The sequence below is a fragment of the Drosophila ananassae genome, chromosome 3L, assembly GCF_017639315.1.
Source record: "Drosophila ananassae strain 14024-0371.13 chromosome 3L, ASM1763931v2, whole genome shotgun sequence".
Classification (NCBI taxonomy): domain Eukaryota; kingdom Metazoa; phylum Arthropoda; class Insecta; order Diptera; family Drosophilidae; genus Drosophila; species Drosophila ananassae.
The window spans coordinates 10,056,870-10,068,902 of NC_057929.1; the positions used below are offsets into that span (position 1 = coordinate 10,056,870).

General features: G+C 42.7%; 1 protein-coding gene across 35 annotated transcripts in view; it reads right to left on the bottom strand.

The window, feature by feature from the left end:
• Nucleotides 1-12,033, bottom strand: part of LOC6494581 (MAP/microtubule affinity-regulating kinase 3) — a 28,185-nt gene that overhangs the window by 3,542 nt on the left and 12,610 nt on the right. For 4 of the 35 annotated variants that reach the window (XM_044715393.1, XM_032450509.2, XM_044715394.1 and 1 more), the window contains 13 exons: nucleotides 9,947-11,498; nucleotides 9,504-9,719; nucleotides 9,218-9,438; nucleotides 8,845-9,126; nucleotides 8,586-8,779; nucleotides 7,342-7,454; nucleotides 7,097-7,280; nucleotides 6,794-6,908; nucleotides 6,607-6,734; nucleotides 6,383-6,545; nucleotides 5,723-5,836; nucleotides 2,812-2,900; nucleotides 1,847-1,970 (listed from right to left, as the gene is read on the bottom strand). In XM_044715393.1, coding sequence (XP_044571328.1) covers nucleotides 1,847-1,970; nucleotides 2,812-2,900; nucleotides 5,723-5,836; nucleotides 6,383-6,545; nucleotides 6,607-6,734; nucleotides 6,794-6,908; nucleotides 7,097-7,280; nucleotides 7,342-7,454; nucleotides 8,586-8,779; nucleotides 8,845-9,126; nucleotides 9,218-9,438; nucleotides 9,504-9,719; nucleotides 9,947-11,332 — 3,329 coding nt within the window. In that variant the 5' untranslated portion in view covers nucleotides 11,333-11,498. Of the gene's footprint in view, nucleotides 1-1,846; nucleotides 1,971-2,811; nucleotides 2,901-5,722; nucleotides 5,837-6,382; nucleotides 6,546-6,606; nucleotides 6,735-6,793; nucleotides 6,909-7,096; nucleotides 7,281-7,341; nucleotides 7,455-7,531; nucleotides 8,064-8,179; nucleotides 8,314-8,585; nucleotides 8,780-8,844; nucleotides 9,127-9,217; nucleotides 9,439-9,503; nucleotides 9,720-9,946; nucleotides 11,499-12,033 lie in introns of those variants that run through there. The other 31 variants (XM_032450523.2, XM_032450522.2, XM_032450519.2 and 28 more) reach the window with 23 other exon arrangements.

The following is a 12,033-nucleotide window of genomic DNA, read 5'->3' on the forward strand; positions in this document are numbered from 1 at the left end:
ATATGTATGTATGTATTATCTTGTATTCATAGTCGGATTTAAGATGATATATAATATTTCGGTTGGATTGGTTGGGAGTTCTTCCATTTTATTTAAGTTGTTGTTGACCAATGTGAGACACTGACACTTTACGAATAACCTGACTCATTCTTCTAAGTCTGAGCCACATTTTTCAGAGTATAGTTGCTGTTTATCGTATTTTTTTTTGTTTTTTTCACAATGTTCATATGTATGTAGTATGGTACGTATGCTAACTAAATATGGATAGGAATACAAATGTTTTAGCAATGCATTGCGAGCATCTAGTTGTAAGCTGATCGCTCGATCTCGAACCGGCATATCCACCAGCACCAGGCACCAGCTTCAGCACCATCCGCCCCACCTGACCAAAAATGGAGTAGTGAGAGTGCATCGGAGGATGTGGTGCAGGTGCAGGTGCAAGTGGATATGCCAAGCTCGAGTTCGAGTCACTTTCGTTCTTAAGCACAGAAGTAGTCCTGGGTATAAGTTACATGTAGAGTGTGGTTAGAGGCAGGTGTGTGTTTTCGTTTTCGTTTTCGTGGTATATACAATAGAGAGTACACACTTTCCTTCCGAAAGTCTTTTTCAGTTCAAAAAAATGAGAGTAAAAAAAGGAAACCAAAACGGAAAAAAACATAAAATAAATTCCATATACAAAACATGTGCATATCATTAGTGGTAGAGAAGAAGGATCAGTAACATTTTCAACATTTTTTAATGAAGTCGCATTTCTCGCAGTAAAGTAAAATAGTTAACCAATAATTTAAAAAATCACGCCCATGACACAATATCTCTCGATCATGCTGGCCAGTGCATGGACAACTTGGTGGGTTAGTTAGTAAGTAACATTAGTCTAAAAACGGTCGAAAAACTAGCGCAGATGCATAGCAGTTATGTTGGTTATTGGGAGATCTCATTCGGGGATTGCTGTCTAAGTCGTCTGCCTCTCAGTCTCTCAATTAAAATATATATTTATTTTTTAAAAAAGGGATATCGCGCGGCAGGCCACAGAGGTGCAGTAGTGAGAGGGTGATGGACATCGACTTTAGAAACTAAAACAGAAATCGCACAGAAAACTATAGTGCATACAAGTATGTGGTTATAAAGAGCCAACCAAAGTGCGCTTTGAACTTGAATGTGATTTTGATTTAAGGTTTCCTGTCACTGTTTTCCAATTTAATCCTAAGCCTGTCTGTTTCTGGTGTCTGTATCATCCGCGCCACATCCTGATCGCCTGTCCTTCCTCGGAACTAATCTCGAAAGAGGTCACCTATCTGAAGGCTTGTTTTTTAAGATTTTTTAAGAAAGATTTTGAATTTGAAACTCTGCATATCCAACGGGTTTTCTTTGATTTATTTTTTAGTTAAGTGCATCGATATGGGCATATGGCATTGCAATGCGTTTGGTAGCGATAACTTTGAGCCGGTTTGAGTGAAAGTTTGTTGTTTTAAAAAAGGCATTCTTTCTGCCTTTGGGCTTGGGGAAACATAAACACACATACCCGTGGCACATGAACTGTATGTGTGTGGCAGATATGCAGTAGATATGATTTACAAAACAAAAAAACACAATGAGACAAAAATAAATATGAAACATAAAGTGATAAACGAGATAAGAAACAAACAAACGAGTTTTAAATCAAAATGAAAAACGTACAAATCAAAATTGTAATTAAATGATAGAAATAAATGATAAATAAACGAATCGAATAACGAATTGCAGTTTGCATTTGCTTTTCTTGTAATATTCCATTAACTGAAGAAATGAATTTTTGGCATCTTGGCATGAGAGAATTCGAAAGCAACGAACTTCGAGTAGTACTTACCGTTTGCTAAAACGCGAGGAGAGTTTGGAGAAGAAGCTCATGCGACCCGGATGGGAGGAGTCTCCGGAGGCACCGCTGGTGCCCGAATATTCCAGCGCTGTGTTGTTTCGTGCTCTGGTTTGACCTAGGGATTGTAATAGTTTAACAATTAGTATCTAGAGAGGCGGCAGAGAGGCACAAGAACACATTCTACCATTTAGTTTTTAATATTATTTATTATTTTTATTTCAGAACCAAGTACAGACATACAACCTCAAAGATAGTATGTATATACTTATTTAATTTCAAGGTACAAAGTGCAATGTGATTAGTAATTATACTATAATCATAAGGGGATCTATTTCTAGATAATCACACATTGCACTTTGGCCCAGTGGGACATCATACGCTTTGAAAGTACGCTTTAGAAAATCGCGATAGCTGAATGTTGATAGTTGACTATCTCTAGTATCTCTATGAATAGTTTTCCATCCGTATTTCCAAACACACACACACACACATTGATATTTACAGGAGAGCGGTGGATGGTGGATGGGTTGCTTGTTAGGTGGGCAGGACATTCTAGGATCGCTTCAAGGATGCAAACATACGACAAACGTGCATGGGTTGCATGGCGCGGGCGTCAAATCATAAGCGATGCGATATGTACGACATAACATAAAGTAACATTCAGCTAAGAGTATGGATCGATATCGACTATCGACTAGGAGCTATATATAATCGCTTCAAAAATCAAAAAACTGTAATCGAGGCGCGCTGATTAGCGAGTTATATGCATATGGAGGAGGTGGTGCAGTGAGGGAATAATTGAATTTCAGAAATCATAAATCATTATTATATAGCCTAGATCTTTTAGGTCTAGTAGTAGTAGTAGTAGGTGGTGGGTGGATCAGGTGGGTGGGTTGGTGGATAAAATTAAATTATCATTATTTAAACTAATAAAAATAAGTGAACAGAAAACTCACCAGAGTGAAAGGTTGAACGTGATGGAACATTCCTTGGAAAGTGTCTGCTTGATTTAACAGCCGATGCCATTCTAAGTCGATCGAACAGACTATACATATATGTACAAGTACAATACATATACACACATTGGTATGAATGGAAATCAAATCAGATCGAGTATATCGAGTTTCGAATCGAATCGAATATCAGTTCGTCGGAGAGAGAGAGTACATTCAAATCCAATCGCATGAATCGCATTTTGTTCGGGAAACGAATATGTTTTTTTTATATCAGTATTAAGTTTGTTTGTTTTTTTTTTCCATTAAAATATTTTGGTTTTTTGTTGATTGTATTTTTTTTGTTTTTAAATAGTATTATTGTTTGTTTTGTTTTGTACAGAGAACCGTTCGCGCGTTCGTCACATGTTGTAGATGATAGTAGTAGTGTAGTGCGATAAAAAATTAAAGTTTATGGAATGAGTAATGGAATTCGGGTCATCATCATCAAATCGAATTGAATCGTTTGGATTTTTTAAAAATATTTTTTTAATTGTTACCCATTGCGTCATTTGCCATTTGTTTTTTTGTATAATTGTTTTAATTTTTTGTAATTTTGGGTTACATGTAGAATGGCGGCAGGCGGGTGGTTTGATGGTCAGAGCAGCGCGAATCAAGCATTTTCGTTTGATTGATTGATTGATGTGACAAATTGATGACGGTAACCAAAAAGGGTTTCATGGTGTTTTTTATATTGTTTGTTTTTTGTTTTTTATCGATCACGTCGCAGACATAAACAAAATGAAAAGAAAAAAATAAAAATAGATCATGTAAATTTTCTTAAATAGAGACAAGCTCTTAAAAATACATTTCTTATCAAATAAAATCCAAAAAATAGATATACATGTTTCGTTATGGACATGAACATATGCAAGAATGTTTATAGAATATTGGAATATTGGAAGCTCAGCAGATAGGTTAAGAGTACAAGTAGGAGATTAGATCCTCCGATCTACATGAAAGCATTATGGGATGGTTCATGCGTTCGATTGGCTATCAAAAGTTCCAACTATATGGTCTCGGATGGAGCAAATAAATCCCCGAAAGGGTCAGAGGTCAGAAGCTACAGCAGTTATATCCTAAATAGTTACTTTTGGAGTTAACTGAAGTTGAAGGAGAGCACTTGATAGCACTTAGTATGTTCAGGTACAATAGTTACAACAGCAGCACAATAACAAACTATATATTTTAGAATTAATAAAGAATTAAATAGTTAGGCACTTTAGTTTTTAGGAACAATAACAATAAACGAAAATCACACACACAATTATGAAGAAAATTCAATTATACTGGCGATGGTAATTAGAATCAATAATCAATCGATTTTTACTGACGGAGACAGACATGCATGAGGAAACGAATATATAAATGAGTTTTATATTATTTTAGAAATCTGGTTCTTGTTTGGATCATTGGGATGATTATACCAAATACCAAATAAAAAACTATTCACTTTTAGGGCTAGGATATCCTTTAGGCCTATTTCGAGCAATAATATCACGTATGTCTTGGCATCGCCGCCAATTGAATTTCGTTTAAATGAATCACAGACAGAGTAAATAAATATGCGAAAGTAGGCGAACGAAATTAGGAAAATAAAACCAAACCGTATGCTAAGTCGTATATTAAGCAATACTCTTGTATCTCTAAGATGGAAAGGGCCGTGTTCGCAATATACTCTACACCCAAAAATTGCTCATAAAATATTGGAAGAAAATAGCATTATTACAATATATGGAAAATTGCAATTATTGTAGGTATTTTTGAAACGCCCACGACCCTTGGTTGAATGAAGCACAATATATATTCTCTTAATGTAGGATTACATTTTCATTTTCACTCACCAAGTTTGTTCGATTTTTTTTCGGACAGAATCCAAATGGAATTCATTTAGAAACCGATTCGATTCGGTTCAGTTTTGTAATTATTTGTTGTATTAATTTGTTGAATTATTATTTCAAAGGTAGTAATAGTAGAGTAGACGAAGGAGGTTGTTGCAGTTTCAGATTCAGATTCAGATTCAGATTCAGATGTCAGGTGTTATTTTGTAGTTTTGCGGATATAGAACGCCACAAGGAATGGATGTACATATGTGGTAGTGTGGTTGTTATCAAAATTAGACAATTGGTTTGTAAACAGACAATGTTCAAAATTGTAAAAAACATGAAAAGATAAGAAATTTACATTATTCAATTGATCAAATATCAAATCGGTTAGGTCGGTAAAATACATTGGATAAGAAGGTAATTACGAAACGAATATATAACGAAACTAGGAAAGGCCAACACTATATATTACTAATAGAGAAGTAAACACAGTAACCAAAAACAAATAAATCTAAACAATAAGTTTTTAAAAATATTCAATAAGTAGTTGTTGTCTCTCCAGGAATCTCTTCTAAAATTGCCATAAAAGTTTGCTTTTCGGAATAATATCACGCACAGCACAAATGTCTCTAGGAAGGCAATGGCTTTAAATCTAATATTACTTTAAATCATAAAATTATCAACCTAATCAGAGGATCTGGAGTTACTGGAAGGTAGTACTGGTGGTCAGATGTATGATCGTGCTAGCCATCTAGGAGTGGAGTTTCTGTGCCGAGTCTACAGAGTTATTTGTGACTGAGATTGGAGTCGATGTTTCATGAAAGTGATATTAATATACTTTGCAGTTTTTACTTTGCAAAAAATGCACAATAATTCTCTCACAAAATCAAACAAAAATGCCAGCCAATTGGATAACAAAATAAATGTTCAAATAAACAAAAAAAAAAACGAAAACAGTTGAATTTTTAATTAAACAAAGATAATTTTGTTTAGTTGTTGGTAGGTTTTTTTTTCTTTTTTTTTTTTTTGTTAATTACTCATGTGTATACCTCGTTCCAAGCGGATCATTCGAGACCGTGACGCATCCGTCCGCAGAGGGGCGAGGACTCGAAACAGAAGCGCTTTTGGTATGACCTTTTCCAGCGGGAGCTGCCGATCCGCTGCTGGTAATGTGCAAGTTTTTGGGTTTAGGCCGAAAAGTGGTAGAATCATAATCATAAGTATGGCATTGTTATGCTTTTCTTTTGTGGATATGAGAGTATCGGGTATTTAGAACCAAATTTAATGAATGTGTTTAACAAAAAATAAAGAATAGTTATTTTGGATTGTGCCACAAAGCACGGCAACTAAAGAGAACTAAACTGTGCGTGACTATTTACAATAATATGTTGGTTGTAATCGCGAAGAGTCTTCGGACGTAGAGTCTACATCACTGGCTAGATGGAAGTGTGGAAGCTGTGGTGTTCACTAGATGCTCTCTAAACTTCCCGATCCAAACGAGTGATTCGTGGGGAAATCAAAAGCAAATAAAATATAAGACAGGCTTCACAGCTACCGCCTGACCGAACAACTAAGTAAGCCTGCCAAAACACGGGGGAATGTGATGCAAATAATAACTGGGCGGGCAGTATCTGGGTAGGGGGCTTCAAACTATCGCAAATTGTAAGAAAAACGATCTCGGAATGGCAACCCGATCGAGTCTCACGTACTTTGTCTCTGCAGGAATTACGTTGGTTTTCTCCGTCGACGAAGTCTTTTCGTAAAGCGTGGTGGAGCGGCGTGGAATGATGCCACTGGTGCCGCTCACCGTGCGGTTGCCGTTCGTCGGGTCGTACTTCGTTGCCGTTCGCGGCTTGGCGGGACTGTTCAGTGCTGGAAGAAGTGGAGGGCAGAAATTATTTAATCGCCAAATTAGAGGCCATTAACACCTTACTTGTGTCTGCCGTGGTGAGCATCTTTTGGGTGGCCGAAGCAGGTCTTTGATTCTGTGCGGCCAATCGCGCCGTGTTCTCCTTGATCGTGGCTGAGTCGATGGTGTTCTGACGCTTAAAATTGCTGCCACTGGAAAGAATACTTGTTATTAACTGATCTTGATGGTTTAAGGCTTCTGTGGTACTTACACTGATGCTCGATCCGCGGCTGATCCTGCAGCATTGTAGTTATTGCTTGGGTTGACGGCACCCACGGCTCCCGCCGCAGCGGCAGCAGTTGCAGCTGCATTTGTCGGTCCAACGCCTAAAAAAATAACAATAATTGTTAGTATTTTTAATCTAGAAAATGCACAAAGCAAACAAGCTACTGGAAAAAGCTCTCCAGCTCGTTAGGTGACACATTCGATAGTAAGACTAAGCGAGCTGCGAGAGCTTTTGCCTTTAAAGAAAAATAAAGTGTTAGTAAGTCGTTAGCCCCTTAGTGGGACTTACGCAATGTTTCCGCACCGGACGAGGCTCGGCGACTGGGCTTCGTGCTGGACGCCGATATGCTCCTATGAACTCCACGGTGCGTGGGACTCTGGACTCCCGCGCTGCCAGCATTGGCGCCCGCGTCGTTGCCCGAAATGTTGCGCAGTGAGAGCGATGAGCCAGATCGCGATCCGTCACTTTCGGGCTGTTAAAAAGGACTCTTTTAGTTAAGAATTCTTTGGTGTTTGGTGCGCTCCTCTACTTACGTCGGTGCTCTTGCGTCCCAGCAACAAATACGTGGCAAACACATCATCGTAGCGCACCTGCGACAGCGAGGCCTCGATCTCCTGCCGATTGTAGCCCATCGCGACTAGAGCTTCTGTTCGTCGGCAAGGCGGAAAGTACAAACAAGTTAAGTAAAGAGTGTGTGTATGGTGTTTGAAGGACAATATTCAATTGACAAGTAATTTAGTACATTTAGATAGCGCATGCAAATTCATTACAATGTTTCCGATACTCTCCAACTGATATGGTTCGAGAGTCAGTCGAGGAGTAGCCGGAATTGTGTGTCCACTTGCCGAACAACTGGCAGTAGGTCATAACTAGAATCTATTTTATTTCTAGGCCATGCAGCTAACGAAACGAAATCATATCATCACCCAGGCAGGACCCAAACCGGATGCCATCTTCCACTTCGAAATTGAAAAGAACACTTTGTAGAGAAAGCGATTTATTTCCCTTAACAATGTGCATACACAGAACAGCTAATAACAGGTGGACATCAGGTGGTGGTGGGTGGTCAGGTGGTAGTTGGTGGGAAAATCAGTGAAAAACCAATGAAATAACAAGAAAATAAATAGAAATTTAGTTGCTCCCGCTTGGATGGCTGGCTGTTTTTTGTATTTAAATATTATATATAGTTAAATGGCACTCGAGATTATCCTTTCTCTAGAGCTGGTTGGCTATCTGACGTCTCGTCCTGGACGGTCTTGAGATTGGCGGACAGAAAGTGAGAAAAAGAACAGAGAGTTTGGGGGTTAATGCGGAGTGATCTCGGTGGTTCGGAGGTTCAAGGCATCAAGGCCACTACACGAGATTGCATACATTTTTGGTTGGAGCAGAGCCAGGACCATGAACCCTCCTCTCGTCGATCAGAAAATTCACCATCAACATCAAGTTGTACGCACTACGTCGTATCGAGAGCGAATTCTTGCAACCGGTTTGTGACCCCGCCGCAGCTATGTGAGAATTTACAAACGAAAATCAAGATGGCATATATATTTAAGGATACAACCAAAAGGATAACACAACAAAGGCATATCCTCCTACCTACTAGGAGGATACTACATTTAAATACAAAATTAAAAACAATATTAGTAACAGAGTACAGGAGATAATAATACTAGTATTACTTATAAAAGAAATTAAAAATCGGAAGCAATCGGCAGGCATAACTCCAGTCCACACACAATTCGTTAATAATATTAGTAATGAATTTTGTATACAGTACCCGTCTTACCTATCCGCTTGGGATCGGCTAAATCGGCCTTGGGCTCTATGTACGGCTTCAGTTCGTCCTCCTCAAACCCCATGTTCATCCACTTGTCGCCCATAATGGTCTCCAGACTAGCGCGCTTAGCGGGGTTCAGTACTAGGAATTTGCGGAGCAAGTTTTCGCAGTCAGTGGACATATAGAAGGGGATTCTATCGGAAGTACAATGCCAGTTAATATATCTTTTATCCACAAGTAGAAGTAATCTGTAATCTACCTATATTTGCCTCTGAGCACACGCTCGCGCAACTCCCTTAGGGTGGAGCCATCGAAGGGCAGGGAACCGCTCACTAACGTATACAGGATAACGCCCAGGGACCACACATCCACCTCCGGGCCATCGTACTTCTTGCCCTGGAACAGCTCCGGAGCGGCATAGGGTGGACTGCCGCAGAAGGTGTCCAGCTTGGAGCCGGGCGTGAACTCGTTCGAAAAGCCAAAGTCAGCGATTTTAATGTTTAGTTCGCTGTCCAGCAGAAGGTTTTCAGCTTTTAAGTCCCTGTTGGAAGGAAGAGAATAAGTTATATTAGTAAGTGGAGGAGGAAGCATATCCATGGGGGCTTCCATGAGGAGGAAGTGAGTCATCTTACCTGTGAATTATTCTCTTTTGGTGACAGTATTGCACAGCTGAGACGATTTGTCGAAATTTGACGCGCGCCTCCTTCTCCTTCATGCGTCCGTGGAGGACCAGGTAGTCGAACACCTCTCCTCCGGACGCATACTCCATGATCAGATAGAGCGTCTTCTCCGTTTCGATTACTTGGAACAGCTTAACTATGTTGGGGTGATCCAGCATTTTCATTATCCTAACCTGTAGGAGGAAGATGGTTTAGTTTCCAGTCTAGGCGGCAGTAGTCTCCCTGAGACCGATCTTACCTCTCGGAAGAGCTTCTGTAGTGACCCAGGATTGAGTTGGGTCTTGTCAATTATCTTGATGGCCACCTCCTTGCCGGTGGGCAGGTGCTTCGCCAGTTTCACCTTGGCGAAGTTGCCTTTTCCAATCGTCTTGATGAGTTTGTATTTGCCGATGTGCTCCTCCGTGGCCCGCCATCGCATGGGGGCGCTACTCCGCATCTGCATGTTGGGTGAACCCTGGACGGAGGAAGACAATGATTAGTAGAGTTCTAAGAGAGTTGGGGTCAGCTGAGACGGGGTGGTAAGGTCAAAGGCAAGGTTCCCCCCAAAGAACTACGCTAGAAAGGATTGGGACAAGGTGCTATCTGATCCCGGCTTGGTTATGCCCTTCATAAAGACCCGATTTAACCCCGTTTATGATTGGGATGATAGTGACCCAGAACTTAATACTATCCGGAGGTTACCTGGGCAACATTGTTGCTGTACACATTGCTCCTGTTGGACACCACGCTGGGGGCGTGGGAGGAGCGATGATGACCCGCTGCGGGAGCTGCCGACCCGTGTCCAGTTCCCGATCCCGATCCATGACCCGACGTGGACCGAGGATCGACACTGGCTCGATGAGAACTGGCCGAAGTGGTCACTGCCTCCGATTTGTTGGAATTGAAGGGCGGAATGGGTGCCACGATAGGTCGCTCCGAACGTCTCTTGGAGCTGGCGGCCGTACTACTCGCACCGGAAGCCCCCGACCCTCCCGAGGAGGCGTGGCGATGGGACTTTTGCGCCAACAGAGCTTCAAACTGGCGAAGGTTCTCCTCGCGTCGCTTCGCCGCCGATATAGTGGTGGCTGTAAGCTTGGACGGAGCCACTCCGTCCACGACACTGTTGCTGCTTCCGCCGCGACTTCCCGCGGATGTGGAGTTCGACGTCGACGAGGAACTCCGGGCGGCCGGCGTGGGCGCTGGGCCAGCTGGTCGCCACACTGCCGGCTTCTCATCGGCCATATGTTGCTTCTGTTTGAGGGTGGCCCGCATGGCCAGCACCGTGTCATTGTTCTTCGTGTCGGAGGCGGTGCGGGCCAGCTTGGCCTTCACAGCACTCGATCCGCTGGCGGCTCCCGCCGAGTTCTTCGAGTAGGCACCGATCGAGTTGCGTCCATCGCTGCCCCGCTGGAACTCCGATAGCATCAGCTCGTTGCTGTCGTCCAGTTCGCCGCCCCGCCGTCCGCCCAGGTACTGGAAGTCGTTCTCCGAGGACATATCACTGATCCCCGGCCTCAGGAGGTTCTCTGTCTCGCCGTACCGCTTGCTCTGCATCCGCTTGATGTCCGCCTTCATCACCTGGTGGGTGGACTGGGAGGACTGCTGTTGCAGTTGCTGTTGCTTGAAGCTCTCCTCCACGTTGTGGATGTGCTTCTCGATGGAGCCCAGGGCAAAGGAGACTCCGGCATCGTCCTCCGTGGACAGGAGACTGCGTGGCAGCGGCGCCCTCTGTCGTTCTTTGGGCTGTGGATGGGGTGGCTGGAGGGGCTGGAGGGCAGGCAGGGCAGACACCGCCACACGGGGTAGGGGGGAAACCACCTGGTTACCGCGTCGTCGCAGCTCCACGACTTCCTCGGCGAGATCCTTGCTGGCAAGAAGCGTTCGATCGATATCCGTTTCCGGCAAGATGTTGTTATTGTTGTTGTTGTTGGCGGTAGAGAGGGGGAGAGAGGAATCGGGGCTGGGGGGGACACTGAGCTTGGGGGGTGCAGGTGCCGCCCCCTTGCGGGCGGCATAGAGGCGCACGCTCTTCCTGGTGGCATCGCCGCGATTCAGGTCGGGAGTTGTGGTGCTGCTGGTGGCCTCCATAGCTCCTCTGCTGCTTCTCTTCCACTTTTATTTATTTTTTTTATATTATTTTTTTTGTCGTGGCACTAGCTTTGGTGTCTCTGTGTGCGTGAGTACTTGTTGCTTGGAGAGATCAGCTTTTCTTTTTATTTCTTCTTTTTTTTAATGTTCGCTTATTGTTCTTACACTGTAAGTTTTAGTTTTTCGGGGAAAAAAAAATTAGTTTCTGCGCGCGCGTGTCAGTGTGTGTGTGTGTGAGGGCTTGAAGCTTCAAACAGTTTGAAGCGTTTTTTTTTTTGTTCTTTCTGTAGCTCTGTAGTTCCTGAACCGAAAACGGAAGTACAATACACCTGTGCGAAGGTGCATGAGTGTTTACATTGGGCTTTCTAAAATTCTCGATGGCGAGCTCTGCCTTCTGTTTGTTTTTTTTTTTTTTTTGTCGCCCAGCCAGCCAACGCACAACAAGTCGCAGTTGTTGCGCATTAAAACCTCGAAAATGAATTAAATACACACAGTCAGCAGCAGAGGCAGCAGTAGCAGTAAGGTAGAGAGAGGAAGAGAGGCAGAAACTTCCATTTATATATGTATAAGAGAGAGGGGGCTGGGGGCGAGAGTGTATGCGTTATATTTACGACACAGGCACAGGCGGACAAGAGCTAATCTGTCTCCCCGGTGACACTGAAATAAACACACTGCTACAGCACGGCGGCGAGAGAGGGAGA